We start from the raw sequence: 19515 nt of genomic DNA on the forward strand, positions 1-19515 counted from the left end.
TGGCATGATACAGTATTCTCTACATACACCATGGCATCATTGCAAAGCACAAATAGGTATTGTTCTAATGGTCAATCAATTCATTTAAAAATAAGAATGCCCTAAAATGCTCTTCTAGAACATTTTCCTACAGTCAGACAGACAAAATTTTGAAAGGAGAAAAACAGTGTCTACCAGAATGTGAGAAAACAGTCATTTATTCATTGTTAAAAAATTAAAAGCTATTGTCAAATCTTTGTTCAGAAACAACAAAAAAAATGAAACACACTTCAAAAACATGCTTATTTCTGAAATGCCAACCTTAAAAGCCAAGACACGATGGTAAAGAAACGAGAACAGCTAGAAATATCTTAAAACGCTGAGATGAGAAAGTGGCCCAGCACAGCAAGCAAGCAGAGGCATCCATCTCTGGCACAAGGAAATTGGAGGCAGCATCAGGACGTGTTTTTTTTTTTTTTTTTTTTTTGTCTATTTTGTCTTCCCCCATGATGTTGTACAGTAGTTAGTAGCATGACATTGGCCAGAGTCACACTGCCTGGATCGGAAAGCTGATGCTGCCTATGCCTTTGCTAGGTTAAAACCCACTGCGTCAGGTTTCTTGCTTATGGGTTAGTATTATCTGTAGGAATGCATGCTACAGAGTGGACACAGAGTTTGATTTCTAAGGCCACTTCCCAGGTTTTAATTTAAGCAACAGTGTCAGGTTTCCTCATTAGTAATCCTGTCATACTCTCACAGCCATTCCCTAATCTGAACACATCTCTCGGCTGATTTATAAAGTAGGTATTATTAGCATTGCCATTGTAGAAATAGGATTTCCAAAGTTAAATACTTTAAGCATGTTCATAGCTATCATGAGGTATCTAAAGTCAACACACCAACGACATGAATAGCATAGTAAATATATCTGTTTGACTGCAGAGTTTGTGAGGTTTATCCCACACCAACACTGTCTTACTAAGTCGAGTAACATTCCCTCTGCTTATGGGTGACCTTGGAAAATGTGATCAATGGTGCAGATGGCATAGTAATTCTCTCTTTCTCTCTTACACACACACACACACACACACACACACACACAATATCCCTCCCCCTTCTCTTTCTCAGCTTGAATACACCATGACATGTTTTGCACAGTAATTAAATGGTAAGTGTTGTGACAGCAGAAAGCCATCAGAGAGTCCCTTTGCCATGGGCTTTAGGGTGCTTTCTTGCTCTACTCTGACAAGGGCCCTGCTAGGTACAGAAAGGGATGTCTGGCTTTCAAGTCACAGAAACCTTCTGCTGTGAAATCTTAGAAAACACACATTTCCTACTCACAGTCTCCTCCAACTCATATGCCTTGGGGAAGAAGACTGAAAAAGCTGGAGAGAGTACATGATGTAAAAGTAAAATCATGTTAACGTTGAAAACGAGAATGCTAGGACTCAATCTAAAGTGAAAACAAAATCAATTAAGTACAATTAAAATAAGGTGTATGTCATTTCCCAGTTACTACTTACTACATGTTATAAAGAGTTCTCTCAATGCAAGATATTCACTCAATTTTAACCCTTTTAGTTAGTTGGTATAAGATGATTTTTCTTGGCCCTTATTTTCAGTCCTATATGCTAACACTCATGAGAAGGACAACTACCTCAAGCACGATCAGCCTTGGCAAATCTCTCAAAATTGAATTATTAGGTGATAGGCTATTCAGTTCAGTGTTTGTTGCCAATGGTATGCAAATACTTCTAAATGAATGCTTATCTGCCCATGACTGGATAACCTTGAATGGGACCTATCCTCCTTCGATGAAGTCTAGGATTGCATTCATGCATATGTCTTCAGCAGGCTTGTCAGCAGCGCTGGGCTCCACTGGTCTGCTGTAAGTGATGCCATCTGTCCTGACTGACACACAGCATACCTGGGACAGAAAACGACTCAGGCTTCCGTTGTCATCATCTGATGACGCAAAGGTATTCTTGCAAATCCATGTCTCTTTGCTTGCCCCAGGTGCTCAGGGATCTGTTCCATCCGTGGGCATTTTCTCACCACTGAGACAATCAATGTTATTTCCATTCTGAGTCCTTCTACTTTATCTTCTCTGCCGTGCTCTTTTGCCAAGCATCCTTTTTCTATTCCATGGCCTCGGTTAATGGCCTCCTCTGGCATCTGTCACTGTTCCGATAGCCATTTAAACATTACAGGGCAAAAGCCAATTATAAAACCACTATCCATCAAGAGGGAGTCCCCAAAAGGTCAGTCTAAGAAAGCATCCAAAAGGCTTTCCTTACATCGCTGATATATGAATATTCGACTGAACTTTGAGTCATTGGATAATGGGTTCCTTCTTGGTCACTTACCAGCCCATTGGGACTCAGTTTGCTCTGTCTGGTCTGTGTCCCACTGGTAACTGCTTTTATGGTCTTTGTGAAAGCTTTATCTTTCATCCCGCATCATTCACAGGGTGAAGGTGCCCTCCATTTATAGGGCACGTAGGAATTAGTTCTGGATGATTTGGTGAAAGTAGTCATCTTTCCAAACACAAACAGTATGTGTTTCTGAAACTGGGGGCTTGTTTAGCCCCCTCCCTTGGTTACAGTATACGAAATGAAGAGATAGCCATTGCTGACAAGTATCCTCTTAAATTTTCTAATTGATTTTATTGAGCTATACATTTTTCTCTGCTCCCCTCCTTTCCTCCCCCCTCTTATTCTACCCTCTCTCATGGTTCTCATGATCCCAATTTACTTAGGAAATCTTTTTTATCCTACTTCCCATGTAGATTAGATCCATGTATGTCTCTCTTAGGGTCCTCATTGTTGTCTAGGTTCCCTGGGATTGTGAATTGTAAGCTGGTTTTCTTTGCTGTATGTCTAAAAACCACTTATGAGTGAGTACGTATGATATTTGTCTTTCTAGGTCTGGGTTACCTCACTCAATATGATGTTTTCTAGATCCATCCATTTGCTCACAAATTACAAGATGTCATTATTTTTTTCTGCTGTGTAGTACTCCATTTACACATGTTTTCCTTATCCATTCTTTGGTTGAGGAGCATTTAGGTTGTTTCCAAGTTTTGGCTATGACAAATAATGCTGCTATGAACATAGTTGAGCACATGTCCTTGTGGTATGATTGAGCATCCTTTAGATATATACCCAAAAACGGTATTGCTGGGTCTTGAAGAAGGTTGTTTCCTAATTTTCAGAGAAATTGTCATACTGACATCCAAAGGGGCTGTAACCAGTTTGCACGTCCACCAGCAATGCAGGAGTGTTCCCTTTACCTCACATCCTCACCAGCATAAGTTGTCATCAATGTTTTTGATCTTGGCCATTCTTACAGGTGTAAGATGGAATTTCCAGAAAAATTCTTCACAGACCTCAAAAGAACAATACTCAACTTTACATGGAAAAGCAAAAAACTCAGGATATCCAAAAATCCTATTCAATATAGGAACTTCTGGAGACATCACAATCCCTGACTTCAAACTCTACTACAGAGATACAGTACTGAAAACTGCTTGTTATTGGCATAAAAACAGACAGGAGGACCAATGGAATCAAATCAAAGATCCAGATATTAATCCACACACCTATGAACACCTGACTTTTGACAAAGAAGCAAAATATAAAAAATGGAAAAATAGAAAACATATTTAACAAATGGTGCTGGCATAACTAGATATCAACATGTAGAAGAATGAAAATAGATACATATTTATCTCCATACACAAAACTCAAGTCCAAATGGACCAAAGACCTTAACAAAAAGCCAACCACACTGAACCTCATAAAAGAGAAAGTGGGAAGTACACTTGAACACATTGGCACAGGAGACCACTTCCTAAATATAACCCCTGTAGCACAGACACTTAGAGAAACAATTAATAAATGGTACCTCTTGAAACAGAAAAGCTTCTATAAAGCAAAGGACATGGTCAACAAGACAAAACGGCAGCCTACAAAACTGGGAAAAGATCTTCACCAATCCCACATCCGACCGAGGGCTGTTTTCCAAAATATACAAAGGACTCAAGAAATTGGTCATCAAAAGAACAAATAATCCAATAAAAAAATGGGGTACCGACCTAAACAGAGAACTCTCAACAGAAGTATCCATAATGACTAAAAGATACTTAAGGAAAAGCTCAACATCCATAGCCATCAGAGAAATGAAAATCAAAACACTGCCAAATATCTTGAAACTGTGTTCTATATTATGCCTTTAGGAAAAATGTAAGAAACCATGTCTTCAGACTACATGGTTCCTGATTTTTTTTACTGCCCCCCCCCCTTTGTAGGGCAGCTTGTAGTTTTGAGAATTTTTCAAGGTAAAACATTATTTGATTTGTCTCTTATGAAGAACTTTATAGTGTAAGCAATATATTTAAAGAACAAAATACTTTATTATTTAGAATATCATCAAGAAATGAAAACTTTAACAAAATTTATAGCCAGATGTGAATAGTTGAAGCATCTATCATTTAAAAGGATGTTGAAAATATCGGTTTCCCTTAGAAAGGTTAATTATCTTTAAGATACATTTGTAACCAAAGACTATGCAGCCATGGATAAGTTATTTACCAAACATTTAATAACTGCTATCATCATATAAATACATTGATATCATAGGTAGAGACTCGAAGGATAGGTTGGTGGATAATGTGTCTGACTTGCATGGAAGAGAACCAGATTTCAGAGCCCAGAGTTCATGGTAAAAGATTAGTGGGCAACAACCTAAACAGACCCATAATAAATGAAAGGATTGGAGTGGTAATAAAAACTTTCTAGCTTAAAGAAAAGTCCAGGCCCAAATGGATTCACAGCAGAATTCTACCAGGCTTCGGAAGAAAAGCTAAAACTAGTTCTTCTTAAATTATTTCAAGTCTCCATGAGATCCAGCTGGAAGGCATTTTCTCAGTAATCAATGGAAGAGGGCCCAGCCCATTGAAGGCGGGGATATCCCTGGGCTAGTGGTCCTGGGTTCTAGAAGAAAGCAGATTGAGGAAGCCAGGGGATGCAAGCCAGGAAGCAGGACCTCTCTGTAGTCTCTGCATCACTTCCTGTCTCCAGGATCCTGCCCTGTTTGAGTTCCTGTCCTGACTTCCTTCACAATGGGGAACTATGATGTGGGAGTGTAAACCCAATAAAACCATTCCTCGCCAAAAAAAAATAAAAATAAAAATAAAAAATAAAATAAAATAAAAACATGAATTGTTTTTATAAGCTAAAAAAAAAAAGATTAGTGGGCATGGTGATGGTCTGTAATCCCAACATAAGACCCCTGGAACTAACAAGATAGCTACTATCAGCAAAATCTAAAGGCTCTGAATTCATCAAGAGGCCCTTTCACAATAAATAGAGCAGACAATGATGGAAAGAGACATGACATCAACTTCCAGCCTCCACATGCATAGGAACACAAATGCAAGCTCACTGGCATATACATTTGCACCCACACACAAGCAAACATGCGTGTCTGCATGCACAGATGCTACACATGTATACCCATAAAAAAGAAAAACTAGCGATAAGTTAAACTACAAAATCTTACCTAGAGTTTTAATAGGATCAGAGTAATCTGAGTCAGTAAACTGTCCCATGACATTTGTGGCTCTAAATTTGAACCTATAAAAGAAAAAAAGGATTCATTCTAAGATAACTTTTAGGCAATAGTGAGTGGTATTGGTTTTGATTTTTTTTTTTATGAACACATTTTTCATTTGTGTTTAGAAAAGCTACTGATTTTCATGTGTTAATTTTATATTCTGGTACTTTGATGATGTTTTTGCTAGTGTTTACCAGACTTAAGAGTTTTCTAGTGGAGTATTAAAAGTTACATACATATGTACATACATACCTACATGCATACATATTATCATATTATATGCAAATTATGATACTTTGACTTCTTTTCCAATTTTTATTCCTTTTAATCCCTTCATTTGTCTTATTGTTTGAGCTAAGACATCAAGTACTTTGTTGAATAGGTATGGAGAAAGTGGAAAACCTTGTCATATTCTTAATTTTGGTGAAAATGCTTTGAGTTTTGTTTTGTTTTGGATGACATTGGTTGTAGGTTTCCTGTATATTACTTTTATTATCATGAAGTTCATCTCTTGTACCTCCAGTTCCACTAGAACTTTGTCATGAATGGATGCTTGATTTTGCCAAAGGTCTTTTTCTATAACTAATGAGATGACAATATGGTTTCTGTTCTTGAATCTGTTTTAAGTTATGTTTATTGCTTTACCTGTGTTGAACTATTCCTACATCTCTGGGTTGAATCCTATTTCATCAGGGGAGATGACATTTTTGGTGCTTTATTTAACTCATTTTGAAAGTATTCTATTGATTACTTTTGTGTTTATGTTCGTCAAAGATATTGTTCTAAAATTATACAAGAAAAACAATTTTCATATCCCATTATCTTTTCAAGAAATTATTTTGACAAATAATTATTGAAAATTAACAGTTTATTCAAGAAAAATAAATTACAAGACATGAGCTTAAGACTTAGTTATAATAAGGAAAATCTATACTTTAATCTAATCAAATAAATAATTATCTTGCTCTCAGGCTCATTAAATTTGATGGGACAATGAGCTGTGATTTGACCAAACTCATGAAGCAGCAGTAGTCAAAAAACATTAAGCTGATAATCTCACTCACAGATATGCTTAAATGGAACAATTTAATATGAGTAACAATGTGGATACTGTAATTAAAATATGAAGCATAGTAACTAGTGTATCTTATTTTTGGAAAAATTGCAGAATCAAAGAACAAGATTAACAAGAATTGTCTTGTTCACATGTACACAAATTAAAAACAATAATTGCTATTTTCATTGTGTCTAATTGTGCTTACCCATTTTTACAAATATAAAACACAAACAATGCAGAAGATCATCCTTGAAGACACCTGAAATTACCTAACTTGAAAACTAAAACACAAAAACCATTTAAATTTATAAAACAAATTACAGTGCATGATTTTTCTCTAGCATTATCAAACTCTTATGATAGCATCTGTTATGAAAGGAATCATTTTAGAAAACAATATGAAAACACAATGAATAAGAGTAAATATGAAATTTTATCATTTTTAAAATGTTTAGTTCAAATAAAAACCAAAAATTAAACTAATTGCCTTTGATAATAAATGATGGATCATTATTTCTTTTTTATTTTAATTTTAAAACAATCTTATTTTACATGCAAATCCCAGTCCCCTCTCTCTCCCATCCTCCCACTTCCCCACCTTCTCTCCACCCCATACTCTAAGAGGGTGAGGCCTCCAATGGGGATTCAACAAAGTCTGTTATATCACTTGAGGCAGCACCAAGGTCCTCCCCTCTGTATCTAGGCTGAGCACAGTATTCCTCTATAGGGAATGGGTTCCAAAGAGCCAGTTCATGCACTAAGGATAAATACTGGTTCTACTGACAGTCGCCCCACAAACTGTTTAAGCCACAAAACTGTCACCCACATTTAGAGAGCCTAGTTCAGTCTTATGCAAGTTCCCCAGCTGTCAGTCCCACCAGCTTGGGTCAGCTGTTTCTGTGGGTTTCCCCATCATGGTGTTGGCCCCTTTGCTTGTAATATTGCTCCTTCCTTTCTATGGCTGGACTCCAGGAGTTTGGACCAGTGCTTAGCTGTGGATCTCTGCATCTGCTCCCATCAGATACTGGATGAAGGTTCTATGATTACATTTAAGGTAGTCATAAATCTTATTATAGAGGAAGGACATTTGGGGTACCCTCTCTACTATTGCTTAGATTCTTAGCTGGGGTCATCCTTGTGGGTTTCTGGAAATTTCCCTAGTACCTGGGAACCTCATAATGGCTAACCCCATAATGGCTCCCTTTTTCAAGGTTATCTCTTTCCTTGTTCTCCCTTTCAGTCCTTCACCCAACTGGATCTTCATAATCCCTCATGTTTTCTACCTACTCCCCTTCTACCCTCGCCACTCCCCTTCTTCCCTCCCTACTTCCCTACCATCCTTTCCTGATACAGAAAGATAAACACAGTATGTACTTACTCATAAGTGGATATTAGACATAAAGCAAAGGATAACCAGCCTACAGTCCACAACCCCAGAGAAGACAGGAAACAAAAAGAATCCTAAGAGAGATATATGAGCCTCCCTCCCCCGGGAAGAGGAAGTAGACAAGATATCTTTAGTAATGTGGCACGGGGGGGGGGGCAGAATATTATTTTCACTTGCCAAATTATTCTAAATTTTCTAATTCTAATTCATTCAAAAACATTCATAAGGAATTTAATATCATTTAAACTAGCATGCTAAAGTGTGAGCACCTACTTTTAAAAATTAGTAATAACAATAAGATTTGGAAAAATCAAGGCTAAGATAATTATCTTCTAAACTGGCAACTTACTTTTATAAAATAATATCTACAATTAAATAGCAAATAATATCAATGAATTCAACAAAAATTAAGAAAGCAATCATTCATATATCTGATGGGATAAAAGAGAGAGAGAGATTGGTATTGCTATCATAAAAGGAAACCTTAATTAATAGAAAGACCACAAGACTGTTTCCAAAAGCCTATATACATCATTGTCTATGGTTAAAAAAAAAAGCAAAACACTGAGTTCCAACACATCAACCACACTATTAATTACAGAAATAACTCACTTCTCCCACATTATGTGTTCTCTAGTGCCATATGTTTCAAATTGCTTTTAAACAACTTATCACATCAAATCATACTTTCTTTCTGGATTGTATACCTTTCCCATAAATCTGTATGTCTTTGCAATGAATAGATAATGCCTCATCCAGCTCTTCGTTTCCAGTGCATATACAATCAGGCCCATGATTCCATCACTCATCAGGAAGAAGAAAGGATGGGTTGGCAGATAGATGGCATACGTTAATGAACTTTTACTGCAGTGCACAGTTGATATAAACTATACTTACAAATATTGCTTTTTCGGTTTCAGAGGGCCATTGCAAATCTTCTCTTCATTGCCAGGGATCATACAGGCATTATCAGCGCCTATCACATAGATGTCTTCAGTACCACTGAGCTTCGTCTTTCCCTCTATACACGGGGGATTAGGGAATCCTTCATTTGTAAAATACGGCCTCGCTTTGTTGAAGTATGCATCATACCATTTTGTTACATTTCCATCTTGCTGAGCTAGTAGAAGGGAAAAAAGAATGCCCACCACAAATCACAATGAAGGTATCTTCACATCAACACAGCATTTTACGATTCCATTAGAGAATTCTAGACGCAGCAAGAGTCATGCCATGAACCATCGAGATCATTCAGTTTATGAACTCGGACAGTCCTCCCTCACACAGGGATCTGAAGTACTATAGTTGTGCTGATGTAGCAAATGGAATAGTGGTTCCTAACCTATGGGTTGAGACACCCATAGAGGTTGATCGTCCCTTTCACAGGAGCCACATAGCAGATATTCTGCACCTCAGATAATATCGTGATTCATAGCAGTAGAAAAATTACAATTATGATGTAGCAGCAAAAGTAATTTTATGATGGGGGGGTGTTCACTGCCACATGAAAAATGATATTAAAGGGTCACAGCATTAAGATGGTTGAGAATCATTAAAGTACAAAAAAATGTTCATCAGTCATGTGTCACTAATGTTCATATTTCTAAAGAAACTATCAAGATTCTCTCTTGGCTCCATCCATTTGTTTGAATGACAAATTCAAGATGTCATTATTATTAATATTTTGGCCATTTGTACTTCATTGTGTAAATGCATCACATTTTTTTTACCCATTCTTTGGTTGAGGGGCATTTGGGTTGAGTGAGGTAACCCAGATCCAGAAAGATAAATATAATATGTACTCACTCATAAGTGGCTTTTAGACATAAAGCAAAGAAAAGCCAGCCTACAATTTGCAACCCCTGAGAACCTAGATGGCAAAGAGAACCCTAAGAGAGACATACATGGGTCTAATCTACATAGGAAGTAGAAAAGAGCAGATCTCCTGAGTAAATTGGAAGCATGGGGAACACGGGAAAAGGGGAGGGCTGAGGAAGAGTGGGGAGCAGAGAAAAATATGTAACTCGATAAAAATTACATTTAAAAAAATGATAGGCAAAAGCTAAAAATAAAAGGTTCTATCTTCAGGCGGTGGTGGTGGTGGCGCACGCCTTTAATCCCAGCACTCGGGAGGCAGAGGCAAGTGGGTCTCTGTGAGTTCAAGGCCAGCCTGGTCTACAAGATCTATTTCCAGGACAGGAACCAAAAGCTACGGAGAAACCCTGTCTCGAAAATCAAAAAAAAAAAAAAAAAAGGTTCTATCTTGGCCAAATCAAATTACTCCAACCAGTTTGTAATAAATAGATCACATATCATGATTAGGCCTTTTCTCATTTAATTACTGATAATATTTATAGTTTATTTATAACCTTAAATTAGTTAGATAATTGATAACCTTAAATTAGAATCCCGAGTCAACTTTATTTGATAATTTTGAGTCGAACTTCCTTAGCATTTAGTAATTCACGTTCCCCAGTCTCCCAAGGTAGACTGAATCCGAGCTACCTCCTGTTTCTGCCACCAGCACTTGGACATTTTTGATTGGCCCATGATCGTCATTGTAGTAGCATATCGGCATTCTAATTGTAATTGTTGTTGACGTCACGAGCAGTTTTCCTGTGGCATCATGAATAGGGATCGGCTTGGTCTTGGGTCGTGCTGGAGCTAAAAACAGTAAAATATGACTATTTTTTTCTGAGCATAAAAGAATAAACTTCACATTCTCATTTCATGCAAGTAACTGACAGAGAAAGTGACAGCATCTGCAAACTACAAGTTGTCTTTGGGTACAGTACATAAACAATAATTATTATCTCATAAAGGTATGATTATGTATTTGAGACTTTCCTGAGAAACTGGAGCCCAGGTGCAATTTTCCAGACATGCAACTCTTCTTCAAGCGATAAAAACAATCCATAAATGCTGTCACAAATAATTTTCAAAAATTATTTATATCTCAATAACATTTTTGTTTTTTTCTCCTTCACTTTTGTTATTTGGTTGATTAGTCTCTACCCTCTTCATAGTAACTTGTTTTTTTTTTTTTACTGGTAATCCATGTCAAAACCTGGATAACAGGCTCCCTTCTTTTTGGTAGTGTCCATATTATCTGGTACAATTTCAGATTGATATGTAACAGACTGTTTAAAATTACAGATACACCAGACATTAGAATTACCCTGCAAATTGGTTTCTTGTGTGAGTCTTACCCAGACAGAGATACAATGCTAACTCTTGCTTCTTAATGGCTACATTATGTGGTACAGCTGCATAATATTTCTTCAATATTATTTCTTCAATAAGATTTCTTTATCCAAGAACAAAAAATTTATTTTAAAAATAGTTTTCAGCATTTTCTATAGTAATTAACCTCAAACAGTTGACTTCAGTTGCCCTGTTATTTTTATAGAAAATATTCCAAATCGTAGAGTTAAATAAATGTGCATTTTATGTGTGTATTGATGTGGTATGTATGTAATGCATGCGCATAGGTGTACAAATGTACAGATGTGTACACATAAGTATGTACACTCTTGAGCCAGACTGAATTTGATATTTTATGTCTGCTTTGATCACTCTTGACTTTATTTCACTAGAACCATAAAGAATCCAGTGAGTCTAGGTAGCCAACTTATCTCAGAGATCCTGAGCCTCTGCTGGGTTACAAACAATCACTATGCCTGCTTGAGTTTTACATGAGATCTGGGAGTTTGAACCTTGGTCATGATGTTTGTGTGATAAAATATTTTATCTTTAAAATTATTAGATACTTTAAGATAGTTTCCAAGATATCACAATATTTAATAATTTGCCATCAAAAAACACAAAAATTCCCAAACCAATAATTTTTTTGGATTTCTGCTGCTTTCAGTTCTTCTAATAGCTGTATATGTACTTACATGTGTGTATACATATGCATATTGATTGTATGAAAGTTACATACCCAAACTTCAATATTTAAAAGAAAATGAAGGAAAGGATCTCTGAACATTTTCACAAAATTTGCAATATTGTTTCCTTTTAATGGGTGAGAAATGAGTCAACAGATGTAAACTCTGAATATCAGGGTTTGAATAAAATCTTTAGAGTTGAGTATTTGACTCGCTCTCTCTTGTGCACTGGATTCAAAAGCAAATCTGGTCGTTGATACACCACTTTGTTATTCTGACAAGTCAAGGTTGGAATGAGACTGGGTATGCATGCGGTTCATTGAGAATAAAATCTGTGACAAAGGAAGAGGCAAAGCACAGGAGAAGGTTGCAAGAGCCTTCAGCTACAAATGCCTGATGTAGCAGTGACAGAATAGAGAGAGGGGTTTAGTAGGAAGAGACCTGGGGCTTTTTTCTTTTCTGAACCCTCAGTGAGGTCACCAGCAGTCCTCAAGGACAAATTTCAGTAACAGAAACCCATTATCGGGGTGCCACAATCCAACTGTGTATTATCTGTCAGATAAAAATTTAGCGGGATTGCTTCTAATTCAATACACTATGTAGCTAAGAAAATCACAGGTAGCACTAAAGACAAATTTTCTCTAGGGGACTCCACCACAACCCCATGCTCTTGCATCTCTCTGTGGGCTTTGGATGAAGAGTGGAGGCCAAAAGCATTTTGGCATGGAGATGGGTGACATGTAAAATAGGAAATTTGGGTAAAGCAAAAATAATTGTATACACTGTGTTTGTATATATGTGTGTCTATACAAAGTGATGCAAAAATTTTTGGTGGTAAGGCTCCACCTCTCCTTTGTTCTTTCTTTCTTTTATTTATTTATTAAAAATTTCTGCCTCCTCCCCGCCACCGCCTCCCATTTTCATTCCCCTCCCCTAATCAACTCCCCCTCCCTCAGCAGCCCGAAGAGCAGTCAGGATTCCCTGCCTTGTGGGAAGTCCAAGGATGTCCCACCTCCTTCCAGGTCTAGTAAGGTGAGCATCCAAACAGCCTAGGCTCCCACAAAGCCAGTACGTGTGCTTGCGCCCACGGGCTTCCTTTGTGCTTTCTAAAGTCATTTTATGAAAAACATTACAGCTGAAACAACTTATGTGTTTGTATATTCCAAGATAGAGAGTTACTGGTCAGCCGGGCGGTGGTGGCGCACGCCTTTAATCCCAGCACTCGGGAGGCAGAGGCAGGCGGATCTCTGGGAGTTCGAGTCCAGCCTGGTCTACAAGAGCTAGTTCCAGGACAGGAACCAAAAGCTACGGAGAAACCCTGTCTCGAAAATCAAAAAAAAAAAAAAAAAAAAAAAAAGAGAGTTACTGGTCAAAAAACTTAATGTGTATGTGTATATGTGCCTGCCTGTCTGTATATGCACAGTGTGCATGAAGGGACCTGCCCAGAATGAAGAGAGCAAGGGCTTTGGAACCCAGAACTGAAGTGAATAGGCCATTGCCACCCAAAGCAGGTGCTGCGACCTGAATCTAGGGGCTTTGAAGAAGCATCAAGTGCTTTTAACTACTGAAACACTCCTCCAGAATTTATCAAATAAAATAAATAAGGCTTATAAATAAGAACACACCTATACTTATTAGTCATTATTAAAAGATTAAATGTAAAATTGCATCTGACAATAATTATCTCATACTCTTGATAATAACAATTTTCAGGTACTGTTTACAGGTTGTTTCAAATATGCCCACTCTTAATCCTTATAATTAGCAATCTACAAGGTAGAAACTAATGACATGTGCACTTTCTAGACTACGTTGAGACTATGTCTAGACTATGTTTCTAGACTATGTTGAGAAGATCTTCCAAAGTCAAATGGCTATCAAATAACCAAGAGTTACTTAAATAGCCTGAAAGGCTTGCACAGCAGCCACTGTACTCCACTGTCCCTTCCAAAGAAAGGACATTATACATCCCTTTAGAAAGACATGCTTGGTGGGATTCCACTACAGGTACCCTGGAACAAATCCTTACAGGATTTTTATTTTTGCTTTCATTTTCTTTCCTCTGACCACTCCTCCCAACCCCCACCCCATTCCCCTCTTCCCTACATCCATTCCCTTCAGTAAAAGCAGGCCTCCCAGGGATACCAACTGAACACAGCATAATAAGTCACAATAAGACTAGGCGCAGACCCTCTTATTAGGGCTGGACAAGGGCTTTTTTAAACATCTTGGGACCTTTTGTTTTCTTTCATTTTTAGTATTCCCTTATGTGATAGAGGTAGCAAAAAAAAATGCTTGATTTCAGTATCTAGGCAGGCATGTTCTGGTGAAATGGACTCAATTTCCTCTTTGGGATCTTATGGTTATTTGCTAGAGGAAACTTTACTAAAATACCCACCAAAATAATGAAGCAGTAGATCTAGGTTAAAATTAAAATTACAAGATTGGGTAGTCAGTAGTCACCTGAGCAGAATCCAACTCCTAACACAAACAGAGATTTTAAGAATTCTCCTTCTAATTAAAATAAAGTTTAGGTGACAACCTTTAGGACAGACATCCTCTTCAACAATAATTTACGACTTCATTTTGATGTTTAAACCATACTTTTAATATGCACTCACTATTGCTTAATATACATGCACATCACATGCATAGGCATCAAGTAAAGGTTGGCCACCTGCACATGATTCAGATTACAATCACCATCTGGTTAAAAGAAAACAACAGTTTAATGGAAGGCAGTTCATTTGTACCTTTAATATCCATGGTTATTCGCATCTGCACTTTTGGCCCAGCGCCAGCACTGTTGATAGCGTAAACCTGAAACAAAAAAGGCTTTGTCACGATTCCAAGCCTTCTGTCTATGCATGTGCAAGTGAGCATGGTTAAAAACAATTAAAAAATGATCCCCTTTAAAAAACAATTGTTTCTGCCTATGAATTATATTTTCTCAAACCTACTTACTACCACAAAGATCAGAAGAACATGAGCGATCAAGAGTTTCTTACAATTAATATTCTGGAACTAAACCGTGAGACTAAATGCTGACACAAAGGTCCCAGCACCAAGACCAGGATGGCTGGCTGCCATTTGAACCCATGGGAGGAAAAGAGTAGACAACCACTGTGCTTATCCTACCTCGCCCTCGACTCTAACATCTGTTACTTCTCTCTGTAGCTAGCACATTTTTCCCTCCTTTAAATCCATATTCAAGATCTTCTTCTTGTGTCGGAGATGAAACCCAACTCCTCCCGCCTCCCCATTTTCCTGTATTAAATCATCCTCCTGAAAGTTGGCCTTTATGCCCTTCTTCACCCCTGCCCCAAAGTATCCGATGCATAGCCTACATAATGCGGCATATACTCATAAAACATTTCTGTTTGTGTACACAGAGGGTGATTTACACAAATGGGAGTCCTTTCAATTAGCTTTGTGCTCCGGAAGCTGAAGACCCAGAGTCCCTGCTTTCACCTCATCTAGCTGAAGAAAACAAAGACCACAAGAGTAGTCCAACTTCCTGGTAGTTAGTAAATACGACTTGGCATATGTAATATATTCTCTGGAATTAACTCATTTTATATATTAATGGTCCATCCTTTCCTTATGTCAATATTTTGGAAACATTTTTGTTAAAATGAATTTATAGTAATACATGGTATATGATAACTATATTAATAGATCAATCCTGTAAACTTCGGATACAATAACTGAAAAAAATTCAGGGTCATTTGTAACTTTCAGTAAGGAACTATTCAAAATAAATGATTTATTTCTTTAGTATATGACTTAAACTGTGGTGATGAGTGAAAAGAACAGTGAGAAAAGAGAAAGTACTTCTTAAATAATAGGATGCATAGAAGTTACTTAGACATCTTTATAAATACAAATATTCATGATAAACTTCAATATCCTAAGACGTTGACATTGAAATTTGCAAGTAGTTACATTATCCTTTAGAGACCAGCTGCGTTTTGTTTTATTTCTTCTTTTCTCTTACTTTCAGCAGCCACATTGATATAGCATTTCTTTCTATACGATCACTGTAAATATCGGTTCCTCCCAATACGTTCTGCAAAAGTTTCCTTTCCTATGCCCAAGTTTTAACTTGTAAAAGTGGACTGTCAATCAACTTTTGAAGAAGTTTCCCATATGGATATAGACACCAGGATTTGAACTGGGGTTCAAATGACCACTCATTTTTCTAATAGATATTTCATCAAACTTAACTGGAATTGCAAGAAGAACCTCAGGAAAATAGAAAATTGAAGCAAGGAACAAATTTACCTATTATGAACAATATTCTTATATAACTAAATTGATAATTACTAAGAATTGCTTTGAGGGAGGGAAACTATCCTGGGGATTGTTATAATGGATGATAGGTTACTGAAATGTGATGTGTTTGAACCAAAAAACAATTTGCTGATAATCCCTAAGGGGTGACACAAAATAAGTATAGGCAGAAGTAATTTGGGTATATGCTCATACATGTGAACTTGCACACATGTTTGTGCATGTCTCACATCCTTTGTAAAATTACTATTAACATACGGCAGAATCAAAGGCTTTAGAAAAAGGAAATGACAAAATGGCCTGTTCCTGCCATTTTCTTCAAAATTCGCTTTTGTGTGGTCAATTTGTAGTTTTCTTTAGGGCGGCTGTCATTCTGCATGTCACTATTCCTTTATGTTTAATGTTCATTTCCTTTCTTTATTACTGCATCCTCGCTATTCCTAGAAAAGGATTTTAGCTAATAATTTTTTTATAAGGAAATAGGCTTAAATGTGGTGTGCAGACATATTTTGCAGCGCTGACTTTACAAAGCTGCGGCTGCTTACGCTGATGTTGTACGTATGTCCACCTTTCAATCCTTCTAACACTGCGATGACAGACGTGTCCGTCTTCTCGATAATGCTGAGGTTATGAATCTGGACAGCAGTCGGGTCATCTTCTCTGTAAACCAATGCTTGGTATACTTGGATATTTCCGTTGGGTTGAGAAGGTGGAAGGAACGTTAACTGAAACTTTGTTACTTCATCTGGTATCTTCTGAAATGTCATATTGTTAGGTGGGTCCTTGGGCACTAGAAATGAGAAGTTGACAATTCTAATTTTTAAATCTCAATATAAAATGTATTTCCTTCACAGTTCTGTTTTGAAAGACTAATTAGACATACTACCAAAATCATGTATTCTGGAAACTAGAAAAATGACCAAGCACACTGACTTTGTTTCCTAGAAATTCCATTGGTACTTCAGTTTGTTTATTTGCCTTATGCAGGCGCTCTGTGTTTACTGCTGGAGATTAAAGCCAGCACCTCCTATTTCATCAGCAGGCCAACTTCCATAGGACATGCCTCCTCAACTCTTCAACCACTTTATTAAAAAATAAAACAGATTCATAGGAAGTTGTCACTAACAGGATCAGAGCCCCGTGTAACCTTCCTGCAGTTCCCCGTGGTGACACTGCATATGGCTTTATTCAGCTTTATTTATATATGCCAGAGAACAGGCATATATGTAATACTATTAACTAGACGGCAGGCCTTCTTCTATTATCATCAACGTTTTCATGGTTTTGTGTGTGATTCACTTTTACGGAATTGTAAGCCATATATAGATTCCTGCAATTACTAACATGGAAAAGATAGAACTAGCCCATCACTTAAGAACTCTTACCTTCCATGCCTTTGTGTTTTATTACATGCCTCCCTATAATACAAAGTTTTCATCTCTGTTTTCCTGTCATTTCCAGCATATCAATAGTGTGATGGTTTTGAGGTTCACTGGGATGTGTGTGTGTGTATGTATATAATATATATATATATATATATACATAGATATATATTTCAGCCTTTTTCAAAAAGCTACTTGATGTGGGATTTCCCTCTATATGCTGTAAATATGTTTTATTACCAATGGTTAACAAGGAAGCTGCTTTGGCCTATGGCAGGGCAGAATATAGCAAGGTGGGAAATCCAAGCAGAGATGGAGGAAGAAAGAAGGCAGAGTCCTGCAGATGCCATTTATCTGCTGAAGTGGAAAGACATGGCCAACTACCAAGGAAAGTGGACGTAGAAAATGAGGTAACACCACGGTCACGCAGCAATACACAGACTAATAAGAATGGGGTAATTTAACATGTAAGAGATCGCTGGAAATACTCCTGAGCCATTGGCCAAATAGTGTTGTAATTAATATAGCTTTCATGTGATTATTCGGGTCTGGGTGGCTGGGAAACAAAGGCATAGTCTCCTCCTATAGTTATTTCTCTATTTTTTTTTTCTGATAGGGAATCGTGTGGATGTTATGTTGAGCATGCGGAGGGCAGAAAGCAGCTTGCAGGATTTTGTCCTCTCCTTCCAACACGTGGATCTCTGGGATGGAGTTCTGGTTATTAGTCTTGGTGACAAATATCTGTACCCCCTGATTCATCTTCCCAGATGTAGTCTCCAACCACAGGAGAAAGGGATGACAGTAGGCCTGATTGTCATCAAGAAGTGTTCCATTTTGTGGCTTAATTGATTTGTTTAACATGGAAAGACATCTGTGCTGTTTGTAGCTTTTGTCATTCCTATTAAGGCTGACATTACTACCTATGCATATATAAACAGAAGTTTTAGATTCTCTCTGATCATCGTTGACTATTAATTGCTTGACCATATGGGAAGTACATGTTTAGTTTTACAAGAGGCTGCCAAATATTTTTCCATGTGTCTATCACACTTTATAATCCCGCTGACAAGTGTCAGAGTTCAGTTTATATATTTGCCGTCATTTGATATTATCACTACTTTTAAAAGTATTATGTAATTCCGTTTAAGTAGATACATAGTTTATGAGGTCGGTTTAATTTGCCTTTATGCTAGGGCTAATGGTCTGGAAATTTCATCTTACTATGTGTTTATTTCCTAACCATACCTTCTGATGGATGAAATATCTTTTTATGTCTTTTAACAGTTTTCTAATTGGATTTTTTAATTGCTGGAATTTATAAAATTCCAGTTCACTATACTAAAATAAAAACACAGCAGGACAGTTGCACATATAAATGTGTTCTAGTTGCGATAGCGTGCACAACGCTTGTGAAAACCCAAGTCAGACAAAATTTCAGCATGAAGAGGGGATTGGGCACAATGTCCCTTCCCTAGCCAAGGCACTAGCGACAAGAGTTAGCTGCTGGGAAAGAAAGGATCAGTTTTCTGTAAAGTTGTGAGCCATGATAAGTTGAATGCATTCCCGTAGAAGGACATACAATCCAAGAATATTTGTGCAACACAAATTGCCCTTGATAAGATGGGGGCAGAAAAATGCCATAAAAGAAAAAGAGGTGTGCCTAGGAAGATTTGAGGTATGGAGTCAAATATGATTAAAACTCATTGCATGGAATCCTTAAAGAAATAATTAAAATTTAAAGATGTTTTTCTTTTAGAAAACTATTATAGAAAGGAGGACCATCATGAAGAGGAGGTCAAAGAAGTTGCAGATGACCAATGTATAAGTAACTGTCACAATGACATTCATTACTCTGTATAATTGATACTCCATGCCAATAAAACACTCCCTTATTAAAACAAAGCAAATCAC

General features: G+C 37.2%; 1 protein-coding gene across 2 annotated transcripts in view; it reads right to left on the reverse strand.

Moving 5' to 3' along the window:
- Ptprq (protein tyrosine phosphatase receptor type Q) overlaps positions 1-19515 on the reverse strand; it is a 169657-nt gene that overhangs the window by 40439 nt on the left and 109703 nt on the right. For both annotated transcript variants that reach the window (XM_057757836.1, XM_057757837.1), the window contains exons 29-33: positions 16768-17012; positions 14683-14749; positions 10545-10703; positions 8937-9159; positions 5542-5615 (exon numbers count right to left, since the gene is read on the reverse strand). In XM_057757836.1, the coding sequence (XP_057613819.1) occupies positions 5542-5615; positions 8937-9159; positions 10545-10703; positions 14683-14749; positions 16768-17012 (768 nt within the window). The remainder of the gene's footprint in view (positions 1-5541; positions 5616-8936; positions 9160-10544; positions 10704-14682; positions 14750-16767; positions 17013-19515) is intronic.

This window comes from Chionomys nivalis, chromosome 25, assembly GCF_950005125.1.
Source record: "Chionomys nivalis chromosome 25, mChiNiv1.1, whole genome shotgun sequence".
NCBI lineage: Eukaryota > Metazoa > Chordata > Mammalia > Rodentia > Cricetidae > Chionomys > Chionomys nivalis.